The sequence below is a fragment of the Chaetodon auriga genome, chromosome 16, assembly GCF_051107435.1.
Source record: "Chaetodon auriga isolate fChaAug3 chromosome 16, fChaAug3.hap1, whole genome shotgun sequence".
Taxonomy (NCBI): Eukaryota; Metazoa; Chordata; class Actinopteri; order Chaetodontiformes; family Chaetodontidae; genus Chaetodon; species Chaetodon auriga.
The window spans coordinates 493484-514512 of record NC_135089.1 but is presented as its reverse complement, the minus strand read 5'-3'; the positions used below and the strand labels follow the sequence as shown (position 1 = coordinate 514512).

Below are 21029 nucleotides of genomic sequence, written 5' to 3'. Positions count from 1 at the left end.
CAGTCTGTCCAGACCAGCTGAGTACACACACATGTTTGTCTTGTGTTGTTCAGGGGTCCCGGCGGTGGTCCTCAGGGAACGGGTCACGTATATGTTTGGATGATGAGTACATTCAGCTGTCATTCCTTCTTCTTCTGTGCAGGTCTAAACCTGCAGGTCTGAGAGGTCACATGATCAGTTCATCTCCCTCCATAGTTTTTTAATGCTAATGTTTGTGTAATGCTAATCAAGTCAGTCGGGACCTGCACACAGTTAACAGCTGAGTTAGCGGCTGATTATTTTAAAGATTAGCTGATAAGTTTCATGTTCTGATGGAGGCCAGGCAGGTAGACCTAAAGCTGCAGGCCGCGCAGATCTAATGCTAATGCTAATCTTCAGTTAGCAGGTTCAACTAACTGTGTAGCTAACTGCATCTGAGCTCAGGCTGTAGTAAACGAACTTACAGCCGACCCAAATATCTAAACAATACGAATGAATTCAGATCCGACAGGAACAACGTTGAGCTTCACCACAAGATTCCAGAATGACAGAAAAATAAAATAGTTGAAGTGTTCGGACAAGGCGACTTCATTCAATGCACCTATAAAACTTTATCATTTCTCAGCCCTAAAAATAACGAATCAAAGGATCAAAAACAGGTTTTATCTCTGGTTGCGCACTGACTCAAAGTATAAATGCTAACGAAGACTCTGAAGTAGCTGGAAGTTTGTTTTTCTTGTGGCTGAAACAAACAAACGTGTGCATCACATTTTATTCTGTTTGGTCTTTTTTGGCTTTTTTAAATCCAGTCAGTTAAAAAACAGCAGAGTGACGAATCAGCCAATCAGCTGCCAGGAGGACCAGCTGTCAAACAGGATTCACTGCCTCACACACACACACACACACACACTCAGCTGCAGGAATGTCCTCAGTCCTGTCTGTCTTCAGGTCAAAGCCTGAGAAACGTGTCGCTCAGTCGCATCAACACGACAGCAGTGAAACATGAACTGTCACATGACGCTGACCTGCTGATATCGACGCCCTTGAGCAAGGCACGGACCCCCGACTGCTCCGACCGGTGGAGGTCAGACGGTCTGTGGCCGTCATCCTTTCACCTCGTTCATTTTCACCCTCTTTATTTTGTTTTCATATTTTTCTATTTGATTTCTTTGTAAACTGAATATAAATTTGTTTCATCAGTTTATTTAAATGCATTCAAACTGTTTTTACTTTATTTTTAAAACTGATTTTCCAATCTTTATTTTCCAATATTTTTACTGAATATTCATTAGGTTTGACATTAATTATACCCAGGCAGATATTTTTTGTATCTTTATTTACTATTTGTAAAAATAAAAATGTGTAAAGAATAAGTGAAACTCTGTCTCTGAACGTTGTAACTGAATGTTGTTCGACTTGAAAAATACAGAACTGCAAAGTTCAATGAAAAAGAAAGCACATGGGGAAATGGTTCATTTGGGATTTTTGATTTCCTTCAGTTATTTGTGTTTATATTTACACTTTTTCTCTTTTAACTCCTTAAAAACAAACAAACAAACAAACAAACAAACATATTTGTACAACTGAATATCGCACATTAGGAAGACACAGAGCCTTCACCTTCCAAACTCACCTGACAGCTTTGTTCACCTGCCTGAGTCTCCGCCCGCCAGCAGGAACCTGAGTTTCAGGATTTCTCAGAAACACGTCGACTCGCACACAGAAAGGTAAGAAACTGCTTCAGAGTTTGTCTTTGATCTGAAATACAGGCAAGAAGGAAAAGACGCTGACATGTTTGAAGTTCCTCATTTTAAATTTACGGACCTGAAACTTCAAATACGAGAACTTGTTCAGTTTGATCAGTTGGTTTTATTGACATGATCTGTGATGTCAGCGTGTCGCTCAGAGATCATTCAGATCATCACGTCCGTCATCGTTGCTTCTTCACGATGTTTGCTGTTGTTTGCCTTCGGCGAAAAGCAGCAGTTGATATTTGGTTTCGATGGATTTCAGTCTCCTGTCGGTCGTTCTGATGGACGTTGGAGATTCAGATAACGTGTTTGACGTTTGGTCTCCGTGTTTTCGTTAAACTGCACCAAAATCCCAAAATGTTCTCCAGGAAATCACTGTTGACAGCTTCAGGATTAAAACCCTAAAACCAAACCCAAAACCCCAAATAAACCCCAGAGATTCATCAGCACTTCAGGCCAGGTCCAGGTCCCCACAGGGACGTGGTCTGTCAGAGTCCTCACAGAGTCATGTAAACATGGGTTGCAGCCTTGGATGGGGGCGTCTTTGCATGGGAAGCCCCCCCCCACCACCACCGTTCAGGCCCAAGAGAAGCAGCAGATCCACCTGAAGGGGTCCACAAACTGGACCTTTGTGAAAGAGCTGAAGGACAGACACTTCTGTTGGCAGGGGACACTGAACCTGTGAGGACGCTGGACGCTCCACAGTCGTCTAACCACAGTGAACCAGCTGGACGGAAACGAGTCCAGGTTCAGATTCTTTGTATCACTAAGTGAAAAGCATCACCAGGAATGAGGCGCTCACCTGCTCTGCGCTCACCTGCTCTGCGCTCACCTGCTCTGCGCTCACCTGTTCCTGCACACAGAGGTTTTGACTCTTCTAACTGAAGCGATTGATCCGTTGATGAAGTAAATTGATGTTTGAACGTCAGAAAAATCTACTCTTTGTTTTCTTCTCTGTACAAACTCAGAATGTGACTCACTGATTGGCTGATCCACGCTGGATGCTCACAGTTTAATATCACAAACTTGCAGAAGGATAAAAAATCAATCAATCAATCAATCAATCAAAGCTCTACAGACTTCAGAGGTAAATTACAACGAGCTGCTCAGGCGATTGGTCGGCCTTCACCTGTCTGGACGTGCTGGAGCAAACAGACATTATTTTAATGGAATGACCACATGAGGGAAATGTAAACAGTCTCTTTCTCAAAGTCTCAGCGTGTCCTTCAGTGTCCTGGAGAAACAGGACAGCTTCAAAGTGATTGATGACGTCTCACAGCGAGAACTCGAACACGTTGACGTCGGCAGTTACTCTAAAAACTGAAGCTGGAGAACCACAGTGTTTCTGTCTTCTTCTACAGTTTCATTCATTCATTCATTCATTCATTCATTCCAAACTGAACAAACAAACAGGAAAGTTTCTCCAAACCTTCCACACGAGCTCATGAGCTTCATGAGCGTCATGTCATGTGCTGATCATGTGACTTCTTCAGGCGCACGTCCTGCCACAGTTACTTCCTGTCACATTCTACCTGATGATGGCGTTTGAGTGAACACAGAAACGTCTTTGAACGTGGTTGGAACAGAGTATTTGTACAAGGTGGTACCACAGGAGAAGAAGTTCTTCTTCCAGCTGTGGTCCAGACGGTCCTGACAAACACGCTGCTGCTGGATCAGGTGTTGTTGTTGTCACGCTGTCACTTCCTGTGATGCTCAGCACGTCAGGGCCTGAATCACGTTCCTGCTGCAGACACCCTGTGAAGCTGTTGGTCACATGATGTTTTCCCTGAATGTGTCCACACTGTGGACAGAGTTACACTGAACACACCTCACATATGTGTGGTGGCCCCGCCCCCTCATTTCCTGTTCACACCTGTTCAGAACAGGTGTTTATCACCTCATCAGAGACAGAAACACCGAGAGGAAACTGCAGACAGGTAGAAACACTGCTGTCTGTCTTTACACCTGTCTGTCTGTCTGTCTGTCTGTCTGTCTGTCTTTACACCTGTCTGTCTGTCTGTCTGTCTGCCTGTCTGTCTGTCTGGCTGTCTGTCTTTACACCTGTCTGTCTGTCTGTCTGTCTGTCTGTCTGTCTGTCGTTACACCTGTCTGTCTGTCTGTCTGTCTGTCTGTCTGTCTGTCTGGCTGTCTGTCTTTACACCTGTCTGTCTGTCTGTCTGTCTGTCTGTCTGTCTGTCTGTCTTTACACCTGTCTGTCTGTCTGTCTGTCTGTCTGTCTTTACACCTGTCTGTCTGTCTGTCTGTCTGTCTGTCTGTCTGTCTTTACACCTGTCTGTCTGTCTGTCTGTCTGTCTGTCGTTACACCTGTCTGTCTGTCTGTCTGTCTGTCTGTCTTTACACCTGTCTGTCTGTCTGCCTGTCTGTCTGTCTGCCTGTCTGTCTGCCTGTCTGTCTGTCTGTCTGTCTGTCTGTCTGCCTGTCTGTCTGTCTGTCTGTCGTTACACCTGTCTGTCTGTCTGTCTGTCTTTACACCTGTCTGTCTGTCTGTCTGTCTGTCTGTCGTTACACCTGTCTGTCTGCCTGTCTGTCTGTCTGGCTGTCTGTCTTTACACCTGTCTGTCTGTCTGTCTGTCTGTCTGTCTGTCTGTCGTTACACCTGTCTGTCTGTCTGTCTGTCTGTCTGTCGTTACACCTGTCTGTCTGTCTGTCTTTACACCTGTCTGTCTGTCTGCCTGTCTGTCTGTCTGTCTGTCTTTACACCTGTCTGTCTGTCTGTCTGTCTGTCTGTCTTTACACCTGTCTGTTGCAGCTCAGTGACTCACCTGACGGCTCTTTAGTTATTTTTGGCTTTGAGTTCAGTCTGTTTGTGTGTCGGAGTTCAGCTGTTTGAGGAGGAATGTTGTTTGACCTGGTCCTTCTTTCACTGACAGTTGGTCGTATTTTACATGCAGGATAATGAGAGACACCAAAAAAAATCTCATTTTCGTTTCTGGATTGACAACAAAGTTGTTTTTCTTATCATTGCAAATGTGTTGAAACGTTGTGGCATTAAACTTCGCCTTTAATCCTGAAAATGAAGGTACAAACTGCAACCATGGAGGACATGAAGCGTCATGAAAACCTTTTGTCTGTACATCCATGAGCACACTGCTATCAGGAGCAGCTAGCACGAGATGCTAACAGGAGATGTTAACAGCTAATTCAGCAGCCTGCCGATGGAGACCAGCTCTACAGAAGAACCAGTTTTAGTTCTTTAGAGAATCCTTTGCGTTGATGAGTGTTTAAGGAACATCTAAGAACCATCAGTGACTGGTTCTCTGTTTCTGTTGCCTCAAAAAACTTTTACAATAATTTTTCAATGAAGTTTTCTGTGGACACAACTAGTTCAGTAAAAACCCTTTTCAGTGGTTCCAGAGCAAGTTTCTCTCTGAGAATCCAAAGTTGTATAAAGAAGAGGTCGTCAGTCAGGGAGGTTTTTGGTAAAACCACAGAGCAGTCTGGATGTAAGGTTAATCAAGCGTCACGTCTGTCGGAAAAAATCAACTTTGAAAGTCAGCTGAAGTTGAATCAACTTACAGGCTACCAGTTAGCACGCAGCGCTAACAGTTCCAGTCTGTGTTTCTGTCTTCTGTCGGCAGTATGATGATGGCGGAAGCAGCGGCCCCGGATCTGTTCTCAGAGCAGGAGTTAACCTGCTCCATCTGTCTGGATCTGTTTGATGAACCGGTCTCGACTCCCTGCGGACACAACTTCTGCCAGGTAACTTTCACACACAACACCTGAGACACCTGAGACCTGGTTCAGAGGTCGGATCCCTGAAGGTTCGTCCTGAAAGCTCGGCTGAAACTGCTCGGTTCCAATGATCAGTTTTTAGAATTGAAATCGAAAATGTGAACTAAATGTCGACGTTCTTCAAAGATATTTGGAAACTTTGTTGCAGTTTTACAGCAGGATCATTGTTCATCTTTGCATTTCAAGCGTTTTCTTCACAGAAATGGAGGAGCATCGTTTCTTCTTCTTCTTCTGCTGTTTATTTGCAGGCGTGTATCGGAGGTTACTGGGCGTCCAGTCCGGTCTGTACCTGTCCTCTCTGTAAACGCCAGTTTGACGAACGTCCTCAGCTCAGCGTCAACAAAGTCTTCGCTCTCATAGCAGATAAATACAAAGTGGCTCGTTACGGTGCCGCAGGGTTATCGATGCCTGTCGGGAACAGGACGGCGCCGCTGACAGGCACAATGTCGACAACCACGAGCACCAGCAACCAACCCACCAACCCATTTGTGACGGCGTCAGGTGAGGAGGTGGTGTGGTGTGACGTCTGTACAGGTGTTAAACAGCCCGCTGTCAGCTCCTGTCTCACCTGCACCGCCTCATACTGCACTGAGCACGTGCAGCCACATCAGACAACGTCCTTCTACGCCAAACACCCACTGATGGACCCCCAGGAGGCCCTCAGGGGCCGCACATGCTCAATACACCGCCGCCTGTTGGAGGTGAGAGAAAACACGTACCTACTGACATTGACAGATCAATAACGTTCATTCATCGATTAGAACAGCAAACAGTTTCCTACACACAGCACAAATGTGATGACGATGATGATGATGATGATGATGATGATGATGATGATGACAATGATGATGCAGCATCTCCAGGACCAGTCATCCAGTGATCGTCCAAGAACTGCAGCTCAGAGTGCTTCACATAGAAAAGACAGAATGAACATAAAAACCTTTCCATCCATCCTCGTTTCCTTTCTGATCTCCTGATGTGTTCACTTGTCCAGGTCTACTGTCGGACATGTCAGCGCTGCATCTGTGCCATCTGTGTGCTGGAGGAACATCGAACACACAAAACCGTCTCCGTCCAAACCGAGAGACTCAGCAAACAGGTACAGAGGGGGAAATATTATTTTGTAGTTATTCCAGTTTCTTCGTCACATTCAGCCAATGAAAGCGACTCTGTGTTGTGTTCACCTGTATGTTCAGAAACAGGTAGCGAGGACGGAGCAGGACATCCTGAACCGGATCAAAGAGAAGGAGGTTCATGTGACGCAGCTGAAGAAGAAACTGGAGGGAGTCAAAGTCAGACATCTTTTTTTTTAATCTACTTGCTACATAATTTAAAACATAGATGAGCGTGAACCTGCGTTCAGTCCCGCTCGTCCTCTGCTCGGTGCCTTGCTCATGGGCAGTGTTACTGCAATGTTGACCTCTCAGCCAGCAGTAACAGCTGCATGGTTCTGAATGCTGAAGAGAAATCAGTGAATATGAGTCTGCCATGAGTCCCGGGACGGTGTGATGGCAGCATCCTCCATACCTCGACCAGACCTGTACGCAAACCATCAGCTTTAGGCGTCGTACTCTCAGCCACTGAGACAATGAGGAGAGTTTCCAAAGCTTGATGCTCTTCTGCAGCTGTAGAGCTTGTGTAGAAATACGCTGGCAGATGGTAAACGCCGGTCAGCACAGGTTTTAGCAGCTGGTCACAGGTGGGTCACGTCTGAAGAGGTTGAACAGTCTCCTCACATCAACATCACAAGCTGGAGAAGCAGAAAATGATGATGATCAGATCTCAGATAAAAAGCATTCAGTGATCCACAAGGTTCATCTGGAGTAAAGCATCCAGGGCGACCCACCTGTCCAGCTCTGCCTCAGTCCTCAGGTATCCTGCCTCAGTTATCCTTGAACCTCAGTTTAGCTTTCTGGATTTCAGCCCTCATGTCCGTCTTTAATTCTCTCTATATATTTGCATCATTAATTAAAACCCTTTTTCCTTTTACTCATCAGACCCTTAATGGGTTTGGAAATCCATTGTTTTTGTTATTATTTTGTAGGAATCAGTCCTCGCTAAGGGTCCGTCAGTGTCAGTCGAGTCCTCCCAGAACACTGACCGGTCTCATTCAGGCAAAACAGTCCTGAAGACACTGTCCTCAGTCCAGACCTTGACCTGCCTTTCAGGTGTCTTCTCCCTCCTCAGATCTAAACACAGGCAGATCGTGCACAGAGTTGTGATTGGAGGAACCCAGCGCAGGTCCCGCCTTAGACTTCCGTCCAAGGTGTTCATCTGACTGCAAATCCGCAACTTAATTTGTTCAATTTATTTGGCAGAAGGGGGTCCTCGTCCCGAGCTGCCTGTCTGAGCCCTGTGATCATCTGTAGACCCTGCCAGACCCCAACAGTCTTTGGCTTGTAGTGCTTCCTACAGACCATCTGTATACTTGGCCTTAGCTGTTGTCACGGCTCCCTCACATTCATGTCTGGGTATCTTACAGAGAACTCGGTCTCCCCTCTTAAAGTCCTTGTTTTTCTCACATGTGAAGTTCCAGCTTTTGTGCCAAACCAACAGTAATGGTTACTGTTGGCATCTGGTGGCAACATGAATCTGTTGTTTAATTCTGGCCTTTATCAAGTTGATGTGGTCAAAGTCCCTCAGTGTGACACCAGCTGAGTCCAGATCTCTGTAGTCCATGCAGCTAGCTCCCCCGGGCCCTGTCCAGGCTCCAGCCTGAAGGGGAATATGGGCAGCTACCTGAGGCGACTCCTGGTCATTAATTTTAACCGGCAGTCCACTCGTTCAACCCTTAGACACGAACGACCAGCCAGAGAATGCTTCCTGTAGTTTCCTGCATGTGTTCAGTGTTTATTGAACTCCCACAGATGGATGGAAAGAGACTTTGATCATAATCATATGGTCGATATTGATACTGATACTGACACTGTGACGAATTTTCAGCACTACGCAGACGGAGAACGAGCCGAGGTGGAACACCTCCTGGATGAAGTGTCCGGCTCGTTGGACAGGATCCGGTCTCAGGTAGTGGGCGGGATCGAGAACCAGCTGGATGCCGTGATGTCAAAGGGGGAGGGGCTGGTGCAGCGTCTGGAGATGGAGCTCAGCCAGCTGATGGACAGGAGGGCCACACTGGAGGTCCAGGCCATCAGTCAGGATCACATCGGCTTCCTGCAGGTGAGATCTGAACTCGCCTTCATTTCCCCGTCAATCACCCGCTGACTCCCTGCCTGTGATCTGTTAGCTTTAGCTCAGTCTGTTAGCATGACGTCATCATGACCTGCCAACCCCCCACCCACCCCCGACCCCCCTCCTCAGAGTTATGAGGAGGCCACGGCTCCTTTGGCAGAGGATCAGCACGACGAGGTGGATGAGGATGAGGAGTTCTCCCTCCACTTCCGGCTGGGGGAGGTGAAGAGCTCTCTGTCTGAGGTGAAGGACAAGATGGACGACATCAGGATGGGCGAGGTCCGCTCCAGAGGGTCCAGAGGGTCCTGTGAGTCCCAGCAGACATCATTTGAACATGTGTCAGTGGTTGTTGGTGTGCTGGATTCATGAAAGTGGCCTCTGTCTGCGTTTCAGTCTCGTCTGGGGATCTGATGGTGGCAGAGAGCATGCTCAGTCTGAGAGGAAGCAGCGCCAGTTTGAGGAAGAGTCAGTGGTCTCTGAGAGGTCAGTGACTGATCCCGCATCAGCTGTTAGATGATCAGGGTCCGTTCGTCCTCTGCAGAGCAGGAACACCTGGTCAGGTGTTGATATCTGACTCTGGACCAGCTCGGCTGACACAAACTGCATCACAATCATTTCAAAACAAATGGCTCTGATTGGAGATGATCAGTGGAGCTTTTAATGTGAAAGAATGACTGACTGACTGTGGTTTCCTGTCTCCCTTCAGATCTGAAGAAGAACAAACCCGTCTCAGGTACGAGTTTTTAGTCAAACCAAGTCTGAACCTTCAAACAGCCCTTTGAAGTTGAGGACAAACATTTACAAAATTTACATTTTACACACATAGTTTTACGTATATATGTATATATAATACTACACTACTATAAATATAACATATTAATGATTTGAAATGTAAATCAATCAGCTTCATCATGATGTTTGTTCTGTCATAGGACACAAGAAGGCCCGAGTCTACATGGGTGAGTCGTCCCTACGTGTTACTGAAACACAGTAAACACAGTGTGTGTGTGTGTGTGTGTGTGTGTGTGTGTATATATATATATATATAATGTGTGTGTGTGTGTGTGTGTGTGTGTCCTCGTTGCTTCCAGAGGACGTGATGTTGAACCCGGTGACGGCGTATCCCTTCCTGATCCTGTCTGAGGACAGGAAGCAGGTGAAGAGAGGAGAGAAGCTGCAGTTCTACAGAAACAGTCAGCAGCGCTTTGACGTCTGGTCCTGCGTCATCGCTAAAGAGGGCTTCAGCACCGGACGACACTACTGGGAGGTCAGACTCAGGACGCGCAGGTAAAACTGATCCAGGATCCAGCGTGAAGTCTCAAACCGTCTGTTTGGTCCACCTGTGGCAGGTGTTCGTTGGTGAGAACAAGGATTGGAAGCTGGGTGTGGTCAGCGAGTCGGCTCAGAGGAAAGGTCTGTTTGACATGAGTCCTGCTAACGGATACTACGCCATCTGGTGGAGCGGCAGCCAACTGCGAGCGCTGACAGCACCGCCGCTGACCAAGGTCCCAACACGTTATATTGTACTGTGTTATGTTACATTACGTTATGTTGTATCCCATCACTGACACAGCAGGAAATGATGAAGAAAATACTCGCAGTACGACAAAATTCAAATCAGTAAAACTCTTTGATTTCCAAATCGTTGAGATAGTAAATCCATTTCAGCTGTCATGATTTGTACATTTATCTTGTGATTTTGGCTTTGAATGAATGTTATTTCTGAATTTAAAGTCATATTATGACTTTTAATCATTTTGAATTTAAAAGTCTAACTTGATGTTTTTCATTTGTGTCTTCGTCATTTTTCTCATTCATAACTTTTTAGCAGTTTTGTTTCTTTTCCTGCCACAAATGGGAAATTTGTAGATTTCACATTAATCTGAACACTCAGGTGTTTCTGCCGTTCAGGTGAAGAATCCTCCGAAGCTGCGTCAGGTGGGCGTGTTCCTGGACGTGGACGAGGGTCAGGTGTCCTTTTATAACGTGAAGTCGGGCTCAGAGGTCTACAGCTTCAGCGGATCCCACGAGTTCACCGAAAGGATGTTTCCTCTGCTGGGCACCGGAGACAAAGAGGTCCCCCTGGTCCTCATGACCACTCAGCACCACCTGACCTGAAGGACAAGGGACGAGGGACGAGGGACGAGGGACGGGACCAGACGGAGGGACAAAGGGGGGACATGGGGTCAAAACCTGAACTGAATTCACCACAGATGAAACACATCTTGGTTTGTTCACCTGACAGATGTGGAAACAATCCAAAACCACCATGACGACACAACGTGCTCCTCAGCGAGACGTCGGCACTTTGTTTTGTCCTGGTGGAAGCGAGACGCTGCAGGGAGAACAAGACGCGGTGGCAGATGATTGGTTTTCAGGTTAATGGAGGCAGGAAATCCAAACAAAGAGCCGTACGGAGGCTCAAGGAGGTCAATCATCAAAGAAAAGAACAACATGCTGGCAAAGATTTACAAATAGAAACATTTAGATGTAAACTGTGTAAAAATGATTCAAACTCACAATGAAATGTTGTTTAAACACTCAAATATTCAGAAAAATGTCTTAATAACAGCAGCTTGTAGTTTCCCGTCACCTTTAATGACCACGCCCTCGTCTTTCAGCCAATTGTGAGGATTCACTGACACCTGTGTCACCTGTCTGACCGCCTGTTTTAATGTTCATGAACAAAGCAGTTAATAAAGAAATCACAAATGTTTCTGACTCCTTTCAATGACTGAGGACAATAAAAGAAGAGCAATAAAGAGAAATCTGATCCTTTAACCTCCAGACAGTCAGAAAATGGAACCTGACCATCTTATTTTTCATCTCCTTCACGTTCATGTTTATTTTTACTGTTTTCGTCCTCTGTCAACATTTCCAGCTCGTTCAGCGCTGAATCCTGTCTCCTGCCTCACGTAACATCAACACTTTGACTCTCATACGTTTAAAGACGGAGGCACACACACACAGCTCGTTTCTCCTCATGGAAATGTTTTGGCCCTTGATGGCCACCGTAGCCTTTGTGCCGTGTGGCGCCCTCACATGATGAATTGTGTTGGTGCAATGAAAGAGGAAGTGAAGCGTTTGGTTTGAAGCCTGAATGTGTTGCTTCGACGGAAAAACTAAAATAAGCTTATTAAGAAATCCAGGACTGTCCTCCTTCAGCTCACTGTCCATTTTAACGCTCACATTGGAGACACTTTGTCCCTTTGAAGTTATAATGTGGAAGAATTTGTTCAAAACTTTATCAACAGAATGAAAAAAAAAGTTTTGTGTTGAACAGATGTCACAATAATTATAATCATTCAAGTTTTTATTTTATTTAACATAAATCATATTGCAGTCAATGTGAACAGCTGGGGTTTCAATATACACAATAGAATCGTAACATTTTACGCCCCGCCCCCTCTGACCCCGCCCACACAACCCTCCCACCCGCCAAAATGAAAACATAGACCCTCCCCACCACATAAATCCCGCCCACCCCATTTCTTTTAAACACACTGATCCCTCCCACAACAGCCCCGCCCACCTGATAGGACACTCCACCCCCTGACGCTGTGTGTGTGTGTGTGTGTGTGTGTGTGTGTGTGTGTGTGTGTGTGTGAGAGAGAGATTTAGCAGCAAACTCCAAACTTTTCATTCACAGCATTTCTTGGTGCTGAAACAGGTGTCAAGGCAGCCACTCAGCTGAACTCCAGTCAGTCTTATTTACCTCACCTGTCACACCTGCACATCATCAACAGTGTCATGTGACCACATGCACTCGGCAAGGTTCCACTACTTCCAGCATTATCGTAGTTTGAGAACAAATCTGCGTCTACGTCTCCTCCCCCGCATGATGTCATCATTCCTCCAGCTGAGGAGTCGCCGCAGGCTGAAAACTCTTTCAGGGACTTTTTAAGGCAAACCTGCTCCAAAGCCCTCCCACACTCACAAGCCACTCCCATCCTAACAAGCTCCTCCTATCCCAAGTCAGAAGCTCCACCCTCCAGTGATGTCATCATTCTACCTCCAGCTGTGGAGTCACTGCAGGCTGAAAACTCTTTCAGGGACTCTTTAAGGCAAACTGATTTAGTTAACAGATTACAGATTAACAGCTTTCTCCCATTCTGACTCATAAGCCCCTCCCCCTCCAGCAGGCCCCTCCCCTCGCGCTGACATCATTCTTTGGACAGCGGTGGAGTCACGGCCCACTGGACACTGACTCCATGTCCTGCCTTCAGGGAACTTCAGGAACTCTTAAGGCGCATCTAAGCTTCAAGCCCCTCCCACTCCGACAAGCCCCGCCCCCCCCACCTTGCTGACGTCTTGTAGCAGTCGTCAGAGTCGCCATCACTGAGCGATGATGATGTGGTTTCGGGGGACCGCGTTGGATCTACTTCCTGTCAATCATCAGCTGACTGCAGTGACCTCCTGAAGCATCGTCACTGTGAGGTTGCCAGGCAACCAGCTCAAAAACCTGAGACGCCCCGCCCAGAAATCCTGATGAACGGATGAATGATTGTTTGGAGTTTGCTGCTGGCTGAATGAATGAACAAACGGCAGCGAGAGGGAGGGGGGCGTGTCCTTCTGACCACCTGTCTGATGCAGGTGTGTTTGCCTCACACACTAAATAAAAAAAGGGAAAAAATCATGTGGGTATCATCATCATCATCATCATCATCATCATCATCATCATGGTGTGGCATTCTCTCCGAATCACCGACCCCCCCCCCCCCCCCCCACCTGGCCGGCACTCACTGTCGGCCATCTTTTCAGTCCAGTTCTGGTGTGTGTTGCGTGTCGGCGTCCCCCTGTGGCGTGTAAACGGTTGAATGCTGCGTCTTGGAAGTAAAACAGAGAAATGCGGGAGGAGGGGGAGACGAGGGGAAGGGGGGGGGGGGGGGGGTCTTCGTCTTCTTTTGTTTTAAAACAGGAAAGCGTCTTCTGGCGTGCTGCTTTCTGTCGCCACAGCTTCTGCCAACGAGCAGGACTGGGGGGGGGGGGGGGGGGGGATGGGGGAGTTTGGAGAATCATGGGACGCCGAGTTATTTAAGACACCTCTCAAAGTAAGTGGCACCCACGTAACCCCCCCTCAGAGAGCGATGGACGTTCTGCTCGAAGAGCCGCCGGTTCGTCTGGAGGACCTCTGCCGCCTCCTTGTTCAACGGATCCTCAGGGTTAGGCTCCTACGGGGGGAGGACGGGGGAGGACGGGGGAGGACACGGAGGAGTCACATTAACACATCGTACGACGTTTGTTAAGACAACGAGAGGTTCGAGTGGACATAAAGATTCAGAAAGAAATGAATGAAACTCACTAGAAATAGATACTGTAGACCGTAGATGATGGAGTTTATTGTCAACACGGGCTTCCAGTCCTCTCTGTGGACAAAGACACCAAAGACAGGACAGTCAAACCATGAGGACACCAACCTGACAGCTGAGCGGTCAGTGACGGCGGGGACGGGGACACACCTTAAGATATTTAGGCAGACGTTTCCCTCCAGGTCGATGTTGGGGTGATACACCATCGTCTCACACTTTACCTTGGGGGGGTCGTGGGGGTAACCCTGTCCTACCTTAAACACACACACACACACACACACACACACACACACACACACACACACACACACAGAGTTTGCAGTAGAATGATGTTGTTTCCAGTTTTCATTATTTATGTGACTGAACTCTAAGAACAGAATGAAGATGAAGATCAAAGACAAATGGAGAACAGAGAGGACAGAGGACAGAGACCAGGGGACAGGGGACAGGAGACAGAGGGGGCAGAGGGGACAGAGGGGGCAGAGGGGACAGGGGACAGAGACCAGGGGACAGGGGACAGGGGGGGCAGAGGGGGCAGAGGGGACAGGGGACAGAGACCAGGGGACAGAGGGGGTGGGGACAGAGGGGACAGGGGACAGGGGACAGAGGACAGAGACCAGGGGACAGAGGGGACAAGGGGCAGAGGGGACAGGGGTTTCTCACCTTAAAGCTGAAGACAAATTTTCCTCCTTTGTAAAAGCCCTGTGAGACAAACAGACGGAGATCTGACACGTTATACTTCTTCTGTGTACTTCTACTTCAAACACTGTACTTTGAAACACACACACACACCTCGTCTGGTGAGATGATGAGTCTGAAGTTGAGGAGGTCGTCGTCATCGGGGAAGTTGATCTCACACGTCTTTGGCAGGTTCAACTCATTGATGTCTGACAAACACAAACACACACACACACACACACACGTCAGACCACATGTAACAGGGATTGGGTGGAAATCAGCTGACAGCACATGAACGTCACAGACCTCCTCATCCTCCATCTTTACCTGAGCTAAGGTGACACAGGTGACGCTGCTACAGCAGCAGTCAACAACTCTTTTCATTAGCATCTAATCTGCCTCTTATTCAAGCCATCAGCTGATTCTGAGTCAGAAAACAGCGACGCGTGTCGTGTAATCCAAAGACTGCATGTGATGTTTCCACCAACAGCCCAAACCCACAAACACTCAAACATGAGAGAAAACCTCTGCAGAGCTTATTTCACGTCTATGAGCCAGCTGGTTCATCGTTTCATCACTGGCAGCGCGACTGTTGGCGATCACCAGCTGATCTGAGGTCAGTCAACTTCAGAGCCACCACATCCTTCAGCACTGAGGGAGGAGCGCGGTCACCTGGCTACTCCTCAGTTTGTTTTCCAGCTATATATATGTCTCCACTAACAGTCTGATGAGTTAGCTGTTAGCTGCTCCTGTTAGCTGCTCCTGTTAATTCCTCATTAGCTGCTCCTGTTAACTCCTCGTTAGCTGCTCCTGCTAGCTGAGCCCCGTGGACATACAGACAACCTTCACTGGATCACTGTGATCCTGAAGAAAACTGGAAAACATGAAGGTCTCGGTGAAGGTCTGCAGAGTCTTCATCCTGTGGGTTCTAAGTGGATTTCTGGAGGCTCGTTCAGGATCATCAGAGAAAATGATCCAGTCAGGAAGCGGAAAGCCTGGAAAACCACCAGTAACCACAGCATCCTCCAATCAGACGAGACGAGCGAGCTGAAGGCCAGCGGCAGCAGAGCGGGACTCACTGAGCGACGCAAACATGTTTCCTGTCTGTTCACAGTCTGAGAGTCACACCTGCTGCTTTAAAGGGTCTTACCTGAGCTGCGTCTCTGCTGCAGCTCCACCATGTTGATGAGCCGTCACATCAGCAGCCAAACTACAGTCTTCCTGTTGTTTGACACCTGCACGCACCTGTCCCGTCACCCCACACCAGTCCTGTCACCTCACCTCTCTGCCCTCCGCCGTGTGAAAACCTCTGCTTGAATCAATCAACACAGCAGCTGAGAGACTGAACACCTGTAGGACGGCGTCAACAAACACTGACGGTGACAGGCTTAGACTGCACAGCTGTACCTAACAAAGTGGCCATCCTGTCCACTGATCAAATCTATGAACACGTAAAAACCGTTGAAGAAGTCAGGAGGAAGAACCGTTGGCGCTGAGCTCGGAGGATCTGTGCCGTCCACGTGTCTGGACGACTGCGTCCTCGCTGAGGACATGATGCCAACAGAGTCCAAAAGGTTTCACCGTGTATCTGCTGTGCTGGACTACGAGCCACGGCGGCGGCAGGTGGACGACGTGTCCGGTGCAGGTCCAAGCGAATGTCTGCCGCACACAAACAGCGGCGGGACAGCTGTGGTGAAGGAGCGGCAGCTTGACAGACTCACCTGAACATCAGGTGTGAATGGTGCTGCGTTCACTTGCTGTTGTACATTCTGAGGTGCATTAAAGGGCTCTGAACTGAACTGAGTGATGTGATTCAAATCCGGTGATTGAGTCCAGTTTCATTTGGAGGACTTCGTCCATCTGAGCGTCAGGGAAGACTAAAGCTGGTGAATCAACCCCAGCTGAAGACTAAAGGAGAGTTTTCGCTCTGTACAATCATCAGGTACTCAGTCTGAAGCCGTCAGCGTCCGCCTGGACGAGCGGGACTGTGTCCTCTGACAGCTGCAGGAGACACTGTGTTTTGGTTATTAGTGTCCACCCGCCTGAGGAAGACTCTGTTTGAGGAGGAAGCAGCCCGTCAGTGTTAAACCTGCAGCTGCTCGGTAACATGCTGCCTGTCAGGTCTGTCTCCATGTGTGTCCACAGCTTTGTCACCAGGACGCTGGTCTCTGTGTTGTTGTCCTCGTCTTCATTAGAGACAAACGTTAAAGCTAACAGTCTGCTGACACCACAGCAGCTGGTTAGCTGCCAGTCAAACGACTCTTGACCTCAGTCAAATCTGAGCAAATGTCGAGAAGCAGTTTGTCCCCCAGTGGACGATGAGACAGAGCTGACACAGCAGGTTAGCTCGTTAGAAGCTGTTTGCTGTTAGCTAACTAGCCTGGAAACCCAACTTAAGAAACCTTACGATGTGTGGCTGCTGTTCAGTGGGAGCTAGTTGGCAGTTGGGAATCTGTTGTGGATTTGGTGTTGCTGACTGTTAGCTGTGTGCTAACGTACTGGTCTAAACGGGTTGATGTGGGCTAGCTTCAGGCTGCGTTTTGTTTTCAAATATAGAACAAGCTAGCCGCGGTTAGCTAACACCACTTCAGCCTAAAGTTAGCGTGCTAGCTGCTAGCCTGAGTTATGGTCATACCCCACTTTTACTCTCTGTATTTCAGTATCCTGATCACTGAACGCGGTCATATTACCCTGAGGTTTACGGGCAGTTAGCCAGGCCGGCAGGGCCAGCTAGCCCGGTATTGGTGTCGTTAACTACCCTACCTTTCTGTATTCGGAGCTGGGCCGCGCTGGCTTTTTTACCCCCGGCTCCTGTTCTGTTTCCTCCAGCAGATTCCTCGTCTTTCTTCTGCTGCTTCAGGGAAAAAAGCTTAATCATCTTCAGTTATTTGATAAATGGATTCCTATGCTGTGTTTCCCTTCGGTGTGCGCGGTCTGTCTGTGTCGTGTGTGAATTTTCAGTCAGTTCAGTCCTAACAGCACCGTGATGTTGATGGAGCCGGTGCGTCTCAACTAATTACACTGAGGACAGATGCTAGCCGCCGAGCTAGCCTAGCCTGTGTGCTAGCAGGGGAGGCCGGGAAGAGCAGGGCGAGGGAGGGGGGGCGAGGGGGAGGGAGGCCAGGCTGTACCCCGCTGGAGCTTGTGCAGGGCGAGAGGAGGCATCCTTCACCTCAGTAAAAGTACGAATACCACACTGAAAATACTCCACTACAAGTACAAGTCCTGCACTCAAAACCATTTCAAGTAAAAGTGTGTCACTTCTATCGGCTGAAAGTATTTGAGGTAAAAGTACCCGTGAGTCAGTCAGTGTGTTTCTCTCTGCTGTCTGTGGATTCATGTTCCTGCTGTATTCATGTGTTCATTCATCTTACTGCTTGTAGGTGTTTCAGCTCATTGAACTCCTTCATATCCTGTTGGTGCTTTAATCTTCATCACTGCATCAGATTCTAGAAGATCAACACAGTATGAAGATCTGAAGAGGAACCAAAGCTGTCAGACAAATGTAATGGAGTAAAAGTACAATGTTTACCTCTGAGGTGTGGTGCAGTAGAAGTATTCAGTTGGATAAAATGGAAATACTCAAATAAAGTACATGTACCTCAAATTTCAACTTGTGTAGTACTTGAGTAAATGTACTTAGTTACATTTCACCGCTGAGACTGTGAGTGTGTTCAGTATGAAGAGTGTGTGTTACTGCTGTCACAGTCACAGATGTCTCACATCACAGTAACATAGAGTAAGACACACAGCTCATTACTGCAGACAGAAGTAAAAATACTTCTCAAAAGTTCTCATACAAAAAGTCACAATGAAGAGACTTTAAGTCCTCGGTCGAGCCTGAAGACACTGAGGACACTGAAGACACTGAAGACACTGAGGACACTGAAAACACTGAGGATACTGAAGACACTGAAGACACTGAGGACACTGAAGACACTGAGGATACTGAAGACACTGAGGACACTGAAAACACTGAGGATACTGAGGACACTGAGGACACTGAAGACACTGAGGACACTGAAAACACTGAGGATACTGAAGACACTGAGGACACTGAAAACACTGAGGATACTGAAGACACTGAGGACACTGAAGACACTGAAGACACTGAGGATACTGAAAACACTGAGGATACTGAAGACACTGAAGACACTGAGGACACTGAAAACACTGAGGATACTGAAGACACTGAGGACACTGAAGACACTGAAGACACTGAGGATACTGAAGACACTGAAAACACTGAGGATACTGAAGACACTGAAGACACTGAGGACACTGAAGACACTGAAGACACTGAGGATACTGAAAACACTGAGGACACTGAAAACACTGAGGATACTGAAAACACTGAAGACACTGAGGACACTGAAGACACTGAAGACACTGAGGACACTGAAAACACTGAGGATACTGAAGACACTGAAGACACTGAGGATACTGAAAACACTGAGGACACTGAAAACACTGAGGACACTGAGGACACTGAAAACACTGAGGATACTGAAAACACTGAGGACACTGAAAACACTGAGGATACTGAGGACACTGAAAACACTGAGGATACTGAAAACACTGAGGACACTGAGGACACTGAAAACACTGAGGATACTGAAGACACTGAAAACACTGAGGATACTGAAAACACTGAGGACACTGAAAACACTGAGGATACTGAGGACACTGAAAACACTGAGGATACTGAAAACACTGAGGACACTGAAAACACTGAGGATACTGAGGACACTGAAAACACTGAGGATACTGAGGACACTGAGGACACTGAAGACACTGAGGACACTGAAAACACTGAGGATACTGAGGACACTGAAAACACTGAGGATACTGAGGACACTGAGGACACTGAAGACACTGAGGACACTGAAAACACTGAGGATACTGAAGACACTGAGGACACTGAAAACACTGAGGACACTGAAAACACTGAGGATACTGAGGATACTGAGGACACTGAAAACACTGAGGACACTGAGGACACTGAAAACACTGAGGATACTGAGGACACTGAGGACACTGAAAACACTGAGGACACTGAGGACACTGAAAACACTGAGGATACTGAGGACACTGAGGACACTGAGGACACTGAAAACACTGAGGATACTGAGGACACTGAGGACACTGAGGACACTGAAAACACTGAGGATACTGAGGACACTGAGGACACTGAGGACACTGAGGACACTGGGTCATAAACGGAACTTTTTCACTCAAAATATTGATTTACTTCTCCAAATACTCAAAATGATGACATGTTGACCACACAACTGGCCTTTTCCATTTCCTGGTTTGTCTCTTAACATCTGGTTGCTATAGACAGCTGTATGCTTCTGTATAATACAAGTAAAAATGCAAAGTCCTGATTGCCTCACACGGCTGGTTATACAGCTCTCAGAGGTCATGTGACCTGACACCGCCACATCCACCGCAGCTACCAGATGGAAGAAGATGTCTGTGGTGCAGTTCATCGTTTAGTTTGGTGAAAGTTAAACACTGTAAAAACACTGTTGTAAAGTACGTGAGTATAATCATTAAAATGTACTTCGAGTATTGAAAGTTAAAGTACTGAGTGCAGTTAAATGTCTCCTGTGTCTGTTGTCCTCTTGTCTCTGGTCTCTGTAGATCATTGTGTCTCTGTGTCTGTTGTCCTCTTGTCTCTGGTCTCTTTAGATCATTGTGTCTCTGTGTCTGTTGTCCTCTTGTCTCTGGTCTTTAGATCATTGTGTCTCTGTGTCTGTTGTCCTCTTGTCTCTGGTCTTTAGATCATTGTGTCTCTGTGTCTGTTGTCCTCTTGTCTCTGGTCTCTTTAGATCATTGTGTCTCTGTGTCTGTTGTCCTCTTGTCTCTGGTCTCTTTAGATCATGGTGTCTCTGTGTCTGTTGTCCTCTTGTCTCTGGTCTCTTTAGATCATGGTGTCTCTGTGTCTGTTGTCCTCTTGTCTCTGGTCTTTAGATCATTGTGTCTCTGTGTCTGTTGTCCTCTTGTCTCTGGTCTCTTTAGATCATGGTGTCTCTGTGTCTGTTGTCCTCTTGTCTCTGGTCTCTTTAGATCATGGTGTCTCTGTGTCTGTTGTCCTCTTGTCTCTGGTCTTTAGATCATTGTGTCTCTGTGTCTGTTGTTCTCTTGTCTCTGGTCTTTAGATCATTGTGTCTCTGTGTCTGTTGTCCTCTTGTCTCTGGTCTTTAGATCATTGTGTCTCTGTGTCTGTTGTCCTCTTGTCTCTGGTCTTTAGATCATGGTGTCTCTGTGTCTGTTGTCCTCTTGTCTCTGGTCTCTTTAGATCATTGTGTCTCTGTGTCTGTTGTCCTCTTGTCTCTGGTCTCTTTAGATCATGGTGTCTCTGTGT

General features: G+C 47.3%; 2 protein-coding genes across 5 annotated transcripts; one reads left to right on the top strand and one right to left on the bottom strand.

Moving 5' to 3' along the window:
• The first annotated feature begins 1654 nt into the window (after positions 1–1654).
• Positions 1655–11167, top strand: btr30 (bloodthirsty-related gene family, member 30). Of its 4 annotated transcripts, none has more exons than XM_076752948.1 (13): positions 1655–1706; positions 5330–5450; positions 5732–6184; positions 6478–6582; positions 6680–6775; positions 8427–8660; positions 8802–8979; positions 9066–9155; positions 9379–9405; positions 9605–9631; positions 9764–9939; positions 10022–10177; positions 10584–11167. In XM_076752948.1, the coding sequence occupies exons 2-13, from the start codon at positions 5331–5333 to the stop codon at positions 10788–10790; spliced, it is 1869 nt and encodes a 622-aa protein (XP_076609063.1). In that variant the 5' UTR covers positions 1655–1706; position 5330; the 3' UTR covers positions 10791–11167. The 4 variants fall into 4 exon arrangements, with proteins under 4 accessions (XP_076609063.1, XP_076609064.1, XP_076609062.1 ...); XM_076752949.1 differs by lacking the exon at positions 1655–1706 and adding an exon at positions 3607–3667; XM_076752947.1 differs by lacking the exons at positions 1655–1706; positions 5330–5450 and having other exon boundaries at positions 5458–6184.
• An 802-nt stretch (positions 11168–11969) lies between these two features.
• ube2m (ubiquitin conjugating enzyme E2 M) lies at positions 11970–17682 on the bottom strand. The gene is made up of 6 exons (XM_076753537.1): positions 17423–17682; positions 14774–14868; positions 14645–14683; positions 14132–14235; positions 13975–14038; positions 11970–13843 (listed from the first exon to the last, which is right to left on the bottom strand). Exons 1-6 carry the CDS (start codon positions 17535–17537, stop codon positions 13703–13705), a joined length of 558 nt encoding a protein of 185 aa, XP_076609652.1. The 5' UTR covers positions 17538–17682; the 3' UTR covers positions 11970–13702.
• Positions 17683–21029: the final 3347 nt, after the last annotated feature.

Excerpts from the sequence above, each read along its gene's own strand:
- btr30 (XM_076752947.1), top strand. The coding sequence starts at position 5,591 with ATGTCGACGTTCTTCAAAGATATTTGGAAACTTTGTTGCAGTTTTACA. Across the intron at positions 9,406-9,604 it reads GAAGAACAAACCCGTCTCAG|GACACAAGAAGGCCCGAGTC; the intron begins GTACGAGTTTTT and ends GTTCTGTCATAG. Across the intron at positions 9,632-9,763 it reads GAAGGCCCGAGTCTACATGG|AGGACGTGATGTTGAACCCG; the intron begins GTGAGTCGTCCC and ends CGTTGCTTCCAG.
- ube2m (XM_076753537.1), bottom strand. The coding sequence starts at position 17,537 with ATGATTAAGCTTTTTTCCCTGAAGCAGCAGAAGAAAGACGAGGAATCT. Across the intron at positions 14,869-17,422 it reads CCAGCTCCGAATACAGAAAG|ACATCAATGAGTTGAACCTG; the intron begins GTAGGGTAGTTA and ends TGTGTTTGTCAG. Across the intron at positions 14,684-14,773 it reads TCATCATCTCACCAGACGAG|GGCTTTTACAAAGGAGGAAA; the intron begins GTGTGTGTGTGT and ends TTTGTCTCACAG.